Raw genomic sequence first — 13758 nt, 5'->3', positions numbered from 1 at the left:
TCCGGGGCTCCCGCTCTGTGGCCAGGAATCTTCCTCCCGGAGCCAGCCGGCTTCTCCCAGAGCTACGGGCCCCGCGGGGAGGGAGGGAGGGAGGGTCCACTCACACTCGATGAGGAAGAGGAAGGTGACGATGCCCATGGCAGCGGTGATGACGCCGGGGACCACGAAGGACAGGCCCCATCGCTCGCTCACCCAGAGGCCGGCGATCAGGGAGCCCAGGATGTTGCCCACGGATGTGTGGGAATTCCAGATGCCCATGATGAGACCTCGCCTGGAGAGAGAGGGAGGGAGGGAGGAAGATGAGGAGGAGGGGAGAAGAGCAGAAAAAGTAAAAAGGGAAGCATAGGCCGAAACCGGTTTGGCTCAGTGGCTAGAGCATCATCGCCCTGCAGACTGAAAGGTCACAGGTTTGATTCCAGTCAAGGACATGTGCCTTGGTTGTGGGCACATCCCCAGTAGGGGGTGTGCAAGAGGCAGCTGATCGATGTTTCTCTCTCATCGATGTTTAACTCTCTATCCCTCTCTCTTCCTCTCTGTAAAAAATCAATAAAATATATATTTTTAAAAAGTAAAAAGGGAAGCATAGGGTCCCTCTCCATTGCCCTGGCCCAGTGCAGAAAGCTGGCTGCTCCGTGTCCGGGAAAGGGGAGGGAAGGCTGGGATCAGGCGAGGGACAGCCAGGCCTGCAGACCTGAGCCGGCACACAGGGCCTGCCAGGGGAGCTCTGCTGTCCTCAGGGGTTAAGACCCCCACCCCGTCTTCTCCCTTTCCTGTGGCTGTAACTCTAAAGCACTGGTCCTCAGCCCCCAGGGGACATGTGCCATGTCCGGAGACTTTTCACAGTCACAGCTCAGGGAGCGCTAGCGGCACCTAGTGGGCAGATGCTGCCAAGCATCTACAGTACGCAGCTGGCCCTCAAGACCAAGAATCCCCAGCCCCAAATGTCAACAGTGCAAGGTGAGAAGTCCTGCCTAAAGCAAGCTTTTTCTTTTTTTCTTTTTTTTCCTTTTTTTTTTCTTTTCTTTTTTTGCATAAAACCTAGCTCAGGCACAGCTGGCGTGGCTCAGTGGTTGAGCGTCAACCTATGAACCAGGAGGTCACGGTTTGACCCAGGAGGTCAGGGCACTTGTCTGGGTTACAATCCCCAGTGTGGGGGCATCAGGAGGCAGCCAATCAATGATTCTCATTATTGATGTCTCTCTCTCTCTCTCTCTCTCTCTCTCTCTCTCTCTCTCTCTCCATTCCTCTCTGAAATCAATAAAAATGTTTTAAAAAAGAAAAGCCAGCTTAAGAAAGAAAAGAAAAAAAAGAAAGAAAAAACCGTTTTACAGGCTTCTTTTTTGCCTTTAGGAGAAATGGAAATTCATTTATTATGAGGAAACGCATAATTAAAGTTGCTGTCTTCTGGGTTAAAACCTAATCAACAGAAAACCCATACTGCTTTTGTCACCGACATGTTTGCCTCACTCAGCATATGCCACTCGGCAAGAAGGAGGCAAGTTTCTAATTGTTTACCCCAAAATTACGTTAGGGGCCCAGCGACCTCCTCACTGCCCCCGCCCTCCCAGGGAACCTCCCGCTCACACCCCTTTGTCACACTCACCTTCCCTTCCCAAACCAGTTGCCCACGCAGGTCACCACTGAGGGCCAGCCTGTGGTCTGGACGAGTCCATTGCAGATCTGCAGGGAGAGAGCGGGCAGGTGGGACAGGCCCGGCATGCTGCCCACGTCCTGCTCTGACCCACCCCGGGCTGGGGAGGTTCAACATCAGAGGCCCAGCCGAAACCGGTTTGGCTCAGTGGATAGAGCGTCGGTCTGCGGACTGAAAGGTCCCGGGTTCGATTCCGGTCAAGGGCATGTACATTGGTTGCAGGCACATCCCCAGTGGGGGGGGGGGGGGGGGCGTGCAGGAGGCAGCTGATCCATGTCTCTCTCTCATCGATGTTTCTAGCTCTCTATCCCTCTCCTCTCCCTTCCTCTCTGTAAAAAAAAAAAAAAAAAAAATCAATAAAATATATATTTTTTTTAAAAAATCAACATCAGAGGCCCAAGATCCTTTGCTGCAGAGACCCAGTCTCAGGCACGTAGTGACATGGGGAGTGCTCAGTGCAGACTTACGGAGGGGGCGAACGCGTGACCCTGGGAGGTGGGACCCTAGGGGGCATCCCACAAGAGCAGTGGGCTGGGCAGGAGGCGTGAGGGCCTCCTTCGGCCACGGCCTGGGACTAGATTCTTCCTGAGCCGGGACTAGATTCTTCCTGAGATGGAAACAGCGGCCAGAGAGCAAGACGGGGACTCTTACCTGAATGAGCACGTAGTACCAGAGCACGTGGATGTCCCAGAAATAGCCCAGGCCGAAGAGCGAGGTGAAGAGGCCGCTGAGCAGCATTCCGGCCGAAAGGTAGTAACGGAGAGGGAGCCGCTCCCCGAAAATCCCGCTGGAGAATTGAGTTAGATTCGTGGTTAGCCCCGCCATCTGCACTCCTCCGCCCGGCCTCCCTCTCTTCCCGCCCACCGGCACTCCGCTGGGCCGGGCGGCTCTGGCCATGGTGACCCCAGGGACCTCTGTGCTGCCACAGCCAGCGACACCCGCTGCCCTCCACTCCCTGGGCTTCTCTGCTTTCCCAGACACTGCTGACCACGCTCCTAGGTCTGTCCTCCCCCTGGCCTGCTCCATGTCACTCTGGAGGGTTTCAGCCCCTCCCCCTGGGCTGGCCATGCCTCCTCGTTGATTTTCTTGGGAGCCTCTCTTGCTGCATTTTTAAAAATATATATTTTATTGCCAAAACCGGTTTGGCTCAATGGATAGAGCGTCGGCTTGGGGACTGAAGGGACCTGGGTTCGATTCCGGTCCAGGGCATGTACCTTGGCATATCCCCAGCGGGGGGTGTGCAGGAGGCAGCCGATCGATGACTCTCTCTCATCGATGTTTCTGGCTCTCTATCTCTCTATCTCTCAATATATATTATTGATTTTTTTACAGAGAGGAAGGGAGAGGGATAGAGAGCCAGAAACATCGATGAGAGAGAGACATCAACCAGCTGCCTCCTGCAGGTCGTCTTTCCACCTCTATTCCTGCTGTTCTAACTCAGTAGTCGGCAAACCGTGGCTCACAAGCCACATGAGGCTCTTTGGGTCTACCACAAAACACCACGCGCGGGCGCCCATGTACAGTGCGATGGAAGGAGTACCCTAATTAAGTCACTAACAATGTACCTACCTATAGAATTTAAGTTTAAAAAAAATGTGGCTCTCCAAAGAAATTTCAGTCGTTGTAGTGTTGGTATTTAGCTCTGCTGACTAATGAGTGTGCCGACCACTGTTCTAACTCAAGTGCTCTCAAAGCGTAGCTGCGCCCGGCCAGTGCGGCTCAATGGTGGAGCATCGACCTACGAGCCAGGAGGTCACGGTTTGATTCCCGATCAGGGCACCTGCCGAGGTTGTGGGCTCGATCCCCAGTGTGGGGCGTGCAGGAGGCAGCGGTTTAGTGACTCCCTCATCATTGATGTTTCCCTCTCTCTCTCTCCCTTTCACTTCCTCTCTGGAACCAATTTAAAAAAAAAAAAATGTTTTTTGAGTGTAGCTGCACTGTCATCCATCTGCTTCCTGGCATAACCAGGCCTTCAGCCTTGCCCTCCCTTGACCTGCCTCTCGTCCCTCGGCGTGGCCTGTCTGAAATGTAAATCTGAACGCGACACCCCGAGGGGACCCTCCAACGCTCTCCTGTGCCCACGGCCTGGCCCACGGGGCTCATTCTCCAGCCCACCTCCTGCTGCTCTCCGCACCCCAGCCCTGATCACTCTGCCTCCCGCTTCCTTACTTCCCCCACGCCAGCCTCTGCCTCGCCTCTCCCCCCACCCACCACGCCCCTGCTCCGCATCGGTGCCAGCAGCACCTCCTTCAAGAAGCTTCCCTAGTCCCTCTTCTCTAACCCCGGCCTGGACTAAGTGGCCACCCTGGAGCCGCCTGACACAGAGCCCCACACTGTTGTGCACCCAGCTGCTGCAGGTCCCGGCAGGCTGTGAGCTTGCTGGAGGGGGTACCTGCCGGACTCCTGGTGACAAACACCATGCCTGCCTGGCGAATGGAGGCCCAGGACAGGACAGGGCTTCCTGCCCGTTTCTGCATCCAGCGCCCCCCCTACCCAGCCTTGAAGGATCCGGGTCCAGAACAAACCACATTCCAGCCACACCACGGACCCTGCCACCCCGCAAGGAATCAGAAGGAGGGTCCGGGAAAGGCTTTCCAGGAAAAGAGCGACTGGAAGTGCGAGTGACCGCACAGGGAAACGAGAATGGCTGTGGCGGAGCACACGTGCAGAAGTCTCGGTCTCATTTCCACCTGGGGAGCTGGCAGCTTTGTCACTGGGACCCGCTGCCCGCTGCCCGCTGCCTGCTGCCCGCTGCCCGGTGAGTGAGGACGGCAGCAGCTCGGGACCAGCCACCCGGCCCCGCCCGCTCACCTGATGAACATGCCGATGGCGTAGGCCACCAGGAAGGCGTTGTCCACAGCGCCCAGCAGCTCCTTGTAGTTGTCCTGGTCTGGGAGCAGAAGGGCGAGACAGACAGCTGAGCTCGCTGCTCAGCTGCCCCCGCAGGAAGGCCTCCCTGGCCCTGGACCCCCTTCCTGGGGAGGGTTGGGGGGCGGGGGGGGGAATCACCGGCCCCATTCTTACCAAACGGAGGCCAGTTGCACCAGGTGGTGTCGTTGGGACTGTGGGTGGCATTGGGCGGCTGGATGATCTCCGAGCAGTTCTGGTGCAGACGGCTCTGGACAGACAATGGGATACACGGGCCAGGGGCCCCTCAGGCCCCTCAGCCCGAAGGGAGCAGGCAACTCCCTCCCCAGCCACCACCAACCTCCCCTCCAGCCTCTGCTCCGGCCTCTGGCACCTCCCCTGCAGGACCTGGGACAGGGACAGGGGGCCATAGCGGACCCTCAGTGAAGGCTGAGCCTACAGAGCCCAGGGTCCTAGCTCGCTCAGGGCAGCACAGCCACGGACGCTGTGTCTCGGTGACTAAACTCACAGGAGCGCCAGGGTGGGTCTCTGCCACACAAGGGCTCCTAACAGAGGGAGCCGCCAGGCAGAGGAGCAGGCTCCGTGGCCGCGGTAAGAAGGAGGATGGTCCTGGGCCGCGCTCCAGGCCCCTCGCCTGGAGCGTCTTATTTCTCTAGCATCTCCTGCATCTTTGCCCTCGCCAGGCCAGCCTCACCTTCACCACGCTGATGGGCTTCCTGGACATGTGATAACACGTGTAGATGAAGAAGGTGAGCAGCAGGATGAAGCCTCGGTAGCTGCAGGGGAAGGCGGGCGTCTGGGTTAGCAGGGAGATGGGACCCAAACTGCCGCCTATGCCCACGTGGGCAGCTCGGGGCCTCAGCGCCTCCAAGGCTCTGCCTTCGGGCCCCCTCCGGACACAGGGGTCTTGGGCAGAGGCCATGGGGAGAGTAGGAACAGATGCCCAGGCCAGGGTGCTCAGGGAGCCCGGTCTTCCTGGTCCCAACTTCCAACAGCACCCAGGATGCCTCTTTTCACCTCCGTCACCTCTACACTCATTCAGCCTCACTAAGGTCAGGGTTCCTGGGTGGATGCGTGTGTGAGAGAGACGGGAGGGGGGGAAGGGAGGGGGAAAGGAGGGAGGGGGGCAAAGAGCTAAAATCCTGTGTTGTTTTTGTTGTTGTTGTTGTTTTTAAGTATATCTTATTGATTTTTTTTACAGAGAGGAAGAGAGAGGGATAGAGAGCTAGAAACATCGATGAGAGAGATACATCGACCAGCTGCCTCCTCCACACCCCCTACCGGGGATGTGCCCGCAGCCAAGATACATGCCCTTGACCAGAATAGAACGTGGGACCCTTCGGTCCACAGGCTGATTCTCTATCCACTGAGCAGAATCGGTTTCGGCTAAAATCCTGTTAGAAATACCAGAAATGATGGGAGCAGATGGGAGGCTGAGAGGGGAGAGAAGGGTCTGTCTCCACAGTGAGCTCAATACTCCTTGTGATGCCGGAACCGGTTTGGCTCAGTGGATAGAGCGTCAGTCTGTGGACTAAAGGGTCCCAGGTTCCATTCTGGTCAAGGGCATGTACCTTGATTTCGGGCACATCCCCAGTAGGGGGTGTGCAGGAGGCAGCTGATTGATGATTCTATCTCATCGATGTTTCTAACTTTCTATCCCTCTCTCTTCCTCTCTGTGAAAAATCAATAAAATGTATATTTAAAAAAATACTCCCTGTGAGCTCAGAACACAGCGGAACTAGCCCCCTGCGACCTGTCCCCACACAGCCCAGACTGCACATGGAAACGTGGCCCCAGGGGAAAAGCTGCTGACAGAACCACGTGCTCTTCCTGGTCCCAGTCTCGCCTCCCGCCAGACAGCAGGCTCATTCTCTCCATCTGTGGCTCACACATCTCATGTGCCCCCTCACCCTCCACGTCTCACCCCGTGCGCTGGGTCTGAGGTGGAAACAACGGTTCAGCCAAACCCCAATCAAGTTTCCATGAACGCCCGGGGCGCGGGGCCCGGGAAGGGCCTCGGGGCCCTGAGTCACCGTCTGCTTCCTCAGCAGGGATCAGCTGAGCTGAGTCAGCAACCGGCGTCAGGAGATGCATGGAAAACGGGCTGCAGTGGGTTCCCTGCCCCGGAGAAAGGGCCCGGCCCTCAGAGAGACCCAGAGCTCTTGTCCATTAAAGTTCTCATGGAGGGGGCGGGAGGGAAAGAAGGCTGGGAGGGACCTGAAGCCCTTTGCAACCCTCAGCTCCGTGAGCCTAAGGGGCTGGACACTAGGACTCAGCCAGCCCTTCTAGGAACCCACCTCCAGAGCCCCTCACTGGCTTGTGAGCCCCTCACTGGCTCTGAGCAGCTCCTCTGAGGGCTCACGTGGCTGCTTCCCTCACTGTTTCAGGCGCTTTTCACCTGGACTCCTCACTTCTAAATGAGTCACAACTGGAGGGTCCCAGGTTCGATTCCGGTCAGGGGCATGTACCTTGGTTGTGGGCACATCCCCAGTAGGAGGTGTGCAGGAGGCAGCTGATCAATGTATCTCTCTCATCAATGTTTCTAACTCTCTATCCCTCTCCCTTCCTCTCTGTAAAAATATCCATAAAATATATATATATTTTTTTTTTTAAAGAAGAAGTGTTTTCCACCGTTGGCATATGGCTCATGACTCCTAGTCAGGGGCTTGCAGAATCCGAGGGGAATTTGGAGGGGGTACCCAGCTGGCCTTCAGAGAGCGATGGATGGAAGAAAGCTGTGGCCCTACAGGTAAGCCCTGGGAGCAGCGCCCTGCCTGAGAGGCAGCCTGGTCAGGAAGATACAAGCCCCTGGTTTTCTCCTCAACTGCACACGGGGATAAGCACCAACCACAGGTGCCTCCAAGAGAGGTGAACCCAAAACTGCTCTCACCCTGGTCCCTGGTCCCTGTGGTGCCACCATTAAGACTCTGGGCCTCCCTAGAAATATATCCTAAGAAACTAGAAACACCAATCAGAAAGGACATATGCACCCCTATGTTCATAGCAGCACAATCTACAATAGCTAGGATTTGGAAACAGCCTAGGTGCCCGTCAGCAGAAGATTGGATCAAAAAACTATGGTACATCTTCGCAATGGAATACTATGCGGCCACAAAAAAGAAGGAATTCTCATCATTTGCAGCGACCTGGATGGAACTGGAAAGCATCATGCTGAGTGAAACAAGCCAGGCAATGAAAGAAAAACACCACAGGATCTCATTCATTTATGGATAATAAGGAACATTATAAACTGATGAACAAAAAGGTAGATACAGAGACAGTAAAGCAACAAACAGACTGTCAAATTACAGCGGGGAGGGGAGGGAGATCTGGGGGAGATAAGAGATCAACCTAAGGATTTGTATGCATGCATATGAGCATAACCAATGGACGTAAAACTCTGGGGAGGGAGGGCATGTATGGGAGTGGGGGGGGGGGCCGCAATGGTAAGATATGTACACAGATAATACCTTAATAAAAAAAAAGGCGGGGGGAGACTCTGGGCCTCAGCGGAGCCCATCTTGGCTGCCACACGGATGCAGCCACTGGCCACGGTGACAAATCACATCTCCTCTGGACCTGAAAGCTCCCGAGGCGCTGGCTCGGACGGCTCTCCCCTGGCGGGCCCAGCAGGGAGGCCCTTGCCAGCGATGGAGCCCGGCACCACCTGGGAGGCCAGGCTGCCACTCAGCAGCCACGTGAGCCCTCCGAGGAGCTGCTCAGAGCCGGCGAGGGGCTCACAAGTCCAGCTTGGTGGCCAGCTGCCCTGTCTCCCCCACCCCCAATTCCCACCCCCCCCCCAGGACCTGCCCACCCTGCAGGGACCCAGACGGTCTCCCCGGGCTCCCTCCTGCCGGTGTCCCCGCCGTCCTTCCCTCGCCGCTCCAGGCGCTTTTCACCGGACTCCTCTCCAGACCACGGGGGAGGGGCCGTGCCACCACAGGACGCAGCGATGCCAACTCTGACATCTGATTCTCCCACCCACACGTGTGCCTGCCACGTGCCATGCCGGAGAAACGGTAGCAGAGATCTCTGCCCTCGGGTGCTCACAGGTCAGGGGGGCACGTACAGAATTGGGGCCACAGTGCTACCCAGGCGGGCGGCCGTGCACAGCCAGGAGGCACAGGAGGGGCGCCGAGGCCGGCTGGGGTGGGAGGCGAGGCTGTAGTGGAATCTTCAAAAACAAGCAGGGGGAGGCCAGGTGGACCAGAGCTGGGCAGGCAGCACGTCCAGGGACAGGGAAGTGCATGTGCAGAAGCTGGGAGCACGCCAAAACCGGTTTGGCTCAGTGGATAGAGCGTCAGCCTGCGGACTGAAGGGTCCCAGGTTCGATTCCGGTCAAGGGCATGTACCTTGGTTGCGGGCACATCCCCAGTAGGGGTGTGTGCAGGAGGCAGCTGGTCGATGATTCTCTCTCGTTGATGTTTCTAACTCTCTATCCCTCTCTCTTCCTCCCTGTAAAAAAAAAAAATCAATTATATATATATATATATATATATATATATATATATATATATATATATATTTTTTTTTTTTTTTTAAAGCTGAGAGTATGAAATGGCACTCCCTGTTTGAGGAACTCCAGGGCGTGTGGAAGGCAGGACTGAGCCAGGCTGGCAGGAGGCAGGGGACAGGTCATGCGGGGCCGTGTGGTGACAGTGATGGGAGGGCAAGGAAGCGGCTGGCATTTTCTAGGTCAGAGAGGCCTGGACACCACCCGGGGCTCTGCTCCGGGCACTGTTTGGGGAGCTGGTGGCAGGCTTCCTCGCCGCCTCTCCCACTCTGCCAGCCCCTCCCCGGCACACGGCGCCCCCCTGGGGAACCCTGGGAGCCACATCTCAGGGAGTTGGCGTCTCAGTAGAAAAAAAAAGAGCAAGGACGTGAGAGTCAGGCAAAACCTGGCTTCCCTCCTCACCCGCATCTGCTCCTTTCTCGTAGGGTCCGTGACAGGGTAGTGCAGTGGTCGGCAAACTCATGAGTCTGCAGAGCCAAATAGCAACAGTCCAAGGATCGACATTTCTTTGGAGAGCCACATTTTTTTAAACTTAAACTTCCTCTAACGCCATTTCTTCAAAATAGACTCGCCCAGGCCGTGGTATTTTGTGGAAGAGCCACACGCAAGGGGCCAAAGAGCCGCTGTTTGCCGACCACTGTGTTGGTGAAGTGGTGCCAACGACGAAGGGTCGTATGAGTTCCTGGCCCTCAGCGGGACAGCTGCTGGTGTTTTATTTTTATGTTTTAATATATTTTTTTATTGATTTCAGAGAGAAAGGGAGAGGGAGAGAGAGAGAGAGAGCTAGAAACATCCATGATGAGAGAGAATCATTGGTTGGCTGCCTCCTGCATACCCCACACTGGAGATCAAGCCCGAAACCCAGGCATGTGCCCTAACTGGGAATTGAATTGCGACCTCCTGGTTCATAGGTCGATCGATGCTCAACCACTGAGCCACACCGGCCGGGCAGCTGCTGGTAGTTTAAACTTTCAGATGAGGAAGAAGAGCTGAAGGGGCTGAAACACCCCATGCTGCTCTGTTACAGGCAGCGAGGGTGGTGGGCATTCCAGCCCTGGACTCCCTGGGAGATGGGGATTTGGAGGCCTGGACTCCCCTTCCGCCCCACCCCACCCCCCAGTATTCACACCAGGGCCAGCTGAACGCCCCGGGGCAGGTGCCAGTGCCTCCGGGGAGCCGGCCATGGTTCAGAGCAGACACAGAGGCTCAGCAGAGGTGCACGCTGCCATCCGACTGGCAGAGCGCCCGCCCCTGCGCTGTGTGATGCTGAACCTGGCACTGCCCCCTCTGGGACTTCCTGCCCCTGCTCGGCTGGTGTGCCTGAGGGATGAGCTCCGCCCCCAGCTGGCTGGGCAGGGCCTGGAGCCAAGCCTCCTCTTCGCCCAGCCCTCTTCCCACTCCACACCGGCTGCTCTTCTGAGGAAAAGGCCCAGTTCAAAGGGGACCAGGGACCTCCGTCCGGGGAAGGGCTGGGCTGGGCTGAGGGCAGGGCTGCCAAATGCACAGAAACTCGCAGGAAAGACAGCTGATGTGCTCCAGCGGCGTGGGCAACCGCAGGTTTCACTTCCCACAAGCCCTGCCTGCAGAACCGGGAGGCCCCAAGGAGCAGGGGGCCTCACAGCTGGGCTTCACCTCACCGCCCCCAAATGGCTGCGAGGGCAGAGGATGGCAGCCTGGCACGAAGGTGAGGCTGGCCTGGCACAAGGGACAAGGACCAACGCACATGAGTGGTGAGGTCCCCAGACCGGGGCCGGCTTTGTCAGCAAAAAGCACCCCGTCTTACACTTGATCTTCGCCAAAAGGCAAAGAAGCGACGAAGAAGCGGCACTTTTGCCAAAACTTGTTTGGCTCAGTGGACAGAGCCTGTGGACTGAAGGGTCCCAGGTTCCATTCCAGTCAGGGGCATGTACGTTGGTTGTGGGCACATCCCCAGTGGGGGGGGGGAGGTGCAGGAGGCAGCTGATCGATGATTCTCTCTCATCGATGTTTCTAACTCTCTATCCCTCTCTCTTCCTCTCTGTAAAAAAATCAATAATATATATATATATATATTATAAATCAAAAATATATATATATTTTTTTTTAAGTGGCACTTTTTAGAGTCCCACCTGCCATACGGGCACTGGGTACTGGGCAACCACAACCATGAGAGAGGCGGACAAACCGCTATCTCAAGGATTAGCTGACAGCCCAACGGGTCCTCTCGGGGCAGCGTGATAATGGCTTTATCGACCGTGGTATGTCCTTGCACCGGGAACGCTTCTAAGATAGGAACCAAACTTGTCACAAAGCAGCAACAGAGAAGAAAAAAACAACAACCACAGACAACAAAGGATCTATGACCACCCAAAGGGCCTACCAGCAGAACAGGAAACAAGGGACAGCATAGCAGAGGGACCTAGGCCTTAGGAGGTGGCGGGAAGAGGCCCCTGACCTGAGTGGCCACCCAGTCGGTCACCCCCACTCCCTGCACCCCCCTTCCTGCCTCTGCACCCGCATGGCTGACAGTCCCTCCCCCATGGAAAGCCGGTGGGGACTTACACTCCCTCCTCAATCAATCCTGCCACTCCCTGCCCGAAGAGGGGCAGCCACGAGGTGTCTAGGGCTCCTAACGTGGCTCCTGGCTGTGGCTGCAGGTAGCTGGTGGCCTGTCCGTGGACGTGCCTGGGAAGACAGACCTGGTGGCCTGTCCGTGGACGTGCCTGGTCTAGGACTCAGCGGGACTGGGAAGGACAGAGTGCTGGGCACTGTGAGAACCAGGCCAGTGGCGACAGCGCCGCCGCTGCACCCCCTGCCCAATCCTGCTCCGGAGACCTCAGGTGGGGAAAGGCCGGCCTGGGGCAGACACCACAGGGCAGGTGCCTGAGCCAGGCCTCCCGTGCACGAGAGGGAATGGGGACAGGCCAGGTGTGGGAGGGCCTCTGGGCACTGAGGACACGGAGCCCTCCTGGAGCAGAGAGCCAGCCAGTGAGCCCTCTACTGTTCCCCTTCCTGGGACTCGGGGCGCTTGCTCAGAGAGGCCAAGGTCACTCAAGGCTTGCTTCCCCTCTCCAATACTCTCCCCCCCCCCCCCCCACACACACACACAAACCTTCCCACAGGAGGCAGACATCAGCTAGTAGCCACGAGGATCCGGGACTCGGTAGAAGAATGAGTAGGTAACATGATGATCTTTTTCAGGAACAGGAAAACATGACTGTCTGGCTTGGAGAAGGGAACTAAGTGGGGGGAACCCTGTGCGCTCAGGCAGGGTGAAAAGACACGGCCTTAAGCTCCAGCTTGAGGTTTTGTTCAGGCAGCTGGACCATGCCGGGAGGAGTGGGAGGGCTGGGAGGGCTGGGAAGAGACGGTCCGCAGGTGTTACATCGGTCCTTCTGAGGAGAGGCTCGGGAGCAGCACAGAGGGAGCCGTGCTGAGGGCGGACGGCAGAGCTCTGTCCTGCTCAAGGGGTTAAGGTGACGGCCTTACTCTGGGGATTCCATGGATGCCTAGCCCCAGGCCTCACCCTGGTCCACTCCTCCAGAGCATGAAGGGTCCAGGGGATGAGGCATGAGCCCGAGGCCAAAACCAGAGCAGTCACTCTACCCACTCCCACGCCACCACAAACTCCAGTCAGGGGATAAGCAGAAGCAAGGGGGGGGGGGCGGGTCAGGGGCTTCAGGGCCTTCACCTCTGTGTGTCCCCAGTTCCCATGTGACTCAGACAGCCCCCTCCGACCGCGGTGCCCACTGGCTCAGCGTGACTGGAAGGAACAAGGCCAACCACTTAGCCCAGTGGTCAGCAAACCCATGAGTCCACGGAGCCCAATATCAACAGGGCAACGATCGAAATTTCTTTGGAGAGCCAATTTTTTTTAAAACTTAAACTTCTTCTAGCGCCACTTCTTCAACATAGGCTCGCCCAGGCCGTGGCATGTTGTGGAAGAGCCACACTCAAGGGGCCAAAGAGCCGCATGCGACTCTCGAGCCGCAGTTTCCCCGATCACGGACTTAGACCACCCAAACCCTCGCTGTTGTCTAGAACAGTCCGGATGGGGGGGGGGGGGAGCCTGAGAAGGTGCCCCCCATCCTGCTCCGAAGGCGGGAAAGGAGAAACTGCAGGGAGGAAGAGGAAGCAGAAGCCGCTGGGGAAGCAGCCGTCGCGGTGTGGGGGCGGGGAGTGCTGGGTCATGAGCCCCAGGTCAGCCCTGACCTTAGGAAGCGGGGGAGAGGGACAGGGACCAGGCCCCGGCGCTCAGCTCTCCGGGTCCTGCTACAGGGCCTCGCCTTTCACCGTCACAGCTCCTTGAAGGAGCCCTTTCTGCCACCCTCACCCGGTACCGCTTTGCGTTACCAGGAAAACAAGACAAAAGAAAGCCATCGTGGTAGCACCGGGGCCCCTGATCTGAGTCATCGCAAAACAGGGGAAGAGCTTAGACCCAAAGAGGATGAGTCTTACGTTCTGGTTCAGCTGCTTCCCGTGTCCTTGGGCGAGTTGCTTATAACCTCTCTACGCCTCCGTCTGGTCTTCTTATAAATAAGATTAAATAATAAGCTCCCGCCACACGAGACTGTTGTAGGATCAAACAAAAGCCATTGGATCCACAGCGTGAGCCCTTGGCCGCGTAAGGGCAGAGCCATCATCCCAGCAGCAGCCACCCGCCAGCCCACGTGGGAAGACTCAGGTGTGGGGACATGGCCAGGGGCGAGTCACAGCTCCTGCTCCCCTGCCTCCCTTACCCCAGTCC

At 57.2% G+C, this 13758-nt stretch overlaps 2 protein-coding genes and 1 long non-coding RNA gene across 4 annotated transcripts in view; 2 read left to right on the top strand and 1 right to left on the bottom strand.

The window, feature by feature from the left end:
* The window catches only part of LOC311613558, a 475229-nt gene that overhangs the window by 313782 nt on the left and 147689 nt on the right, over positions 1–13758 (top strand). The window lies entirely within an intron of this gene.
* The window catches only part of TMEM218 (transmembrane protein 218), a 93116-nt gene that overhangs the window by 29008 nt on the left and 50350 nt on the right, over positions 1–13758 (top strand). The window lies entirely within an intron of this gene.
* Positions 1–13758, bottom strand: part of SLC37A2 (solute carrier family 37 member 2) — a 33823-nt gene that overhangs the window by 11276 nt on the left and 8789 nt on the right. For both annotated transcript variants that reach the window (XM_084867565.1, XM_084867566.1), the window contains exons 2-7: positions 5214–5295; positions 4676–4769; positions 4463–4541; positions 2303–2438; positions 1604–1680; positions 105–271 (exon numbers count right to left, since the gene is read on the bottom strand). In XM_084867565.1, coding sequence (XP_084723691.1) covers positions 105–271; positions 1604–1680; positions 2303–2438; positions 4463–4541; positions 4676–4769; positions 5214–5295 — 635 coding nt within the window. The remainder of the gene's footprint in view (positions 1–104; positions 272–1603; positions 1681–2302; positions 2439–4462; positions 4542–4675; positions 4770–5213; positions 5296–13758) is intronic.

The sequence above is a fragment of the Pipistrellus hanaki genome (genome assembly GCF_964339955.1).
Source record: "Pipistrellus hanaki genome assembly, chromosome: 19".
NCBI classification, from domain to species: domain Eukaryota; kingdom Metazoa; phylum Chordata; class Mammalia; order Chiroptera; family Vespertilionidae; genus Pipistrellus; species Pipistrellus hanaki.
This window is presented reverse-complemented; position numbering and strand designations above follow the sequence as displayed.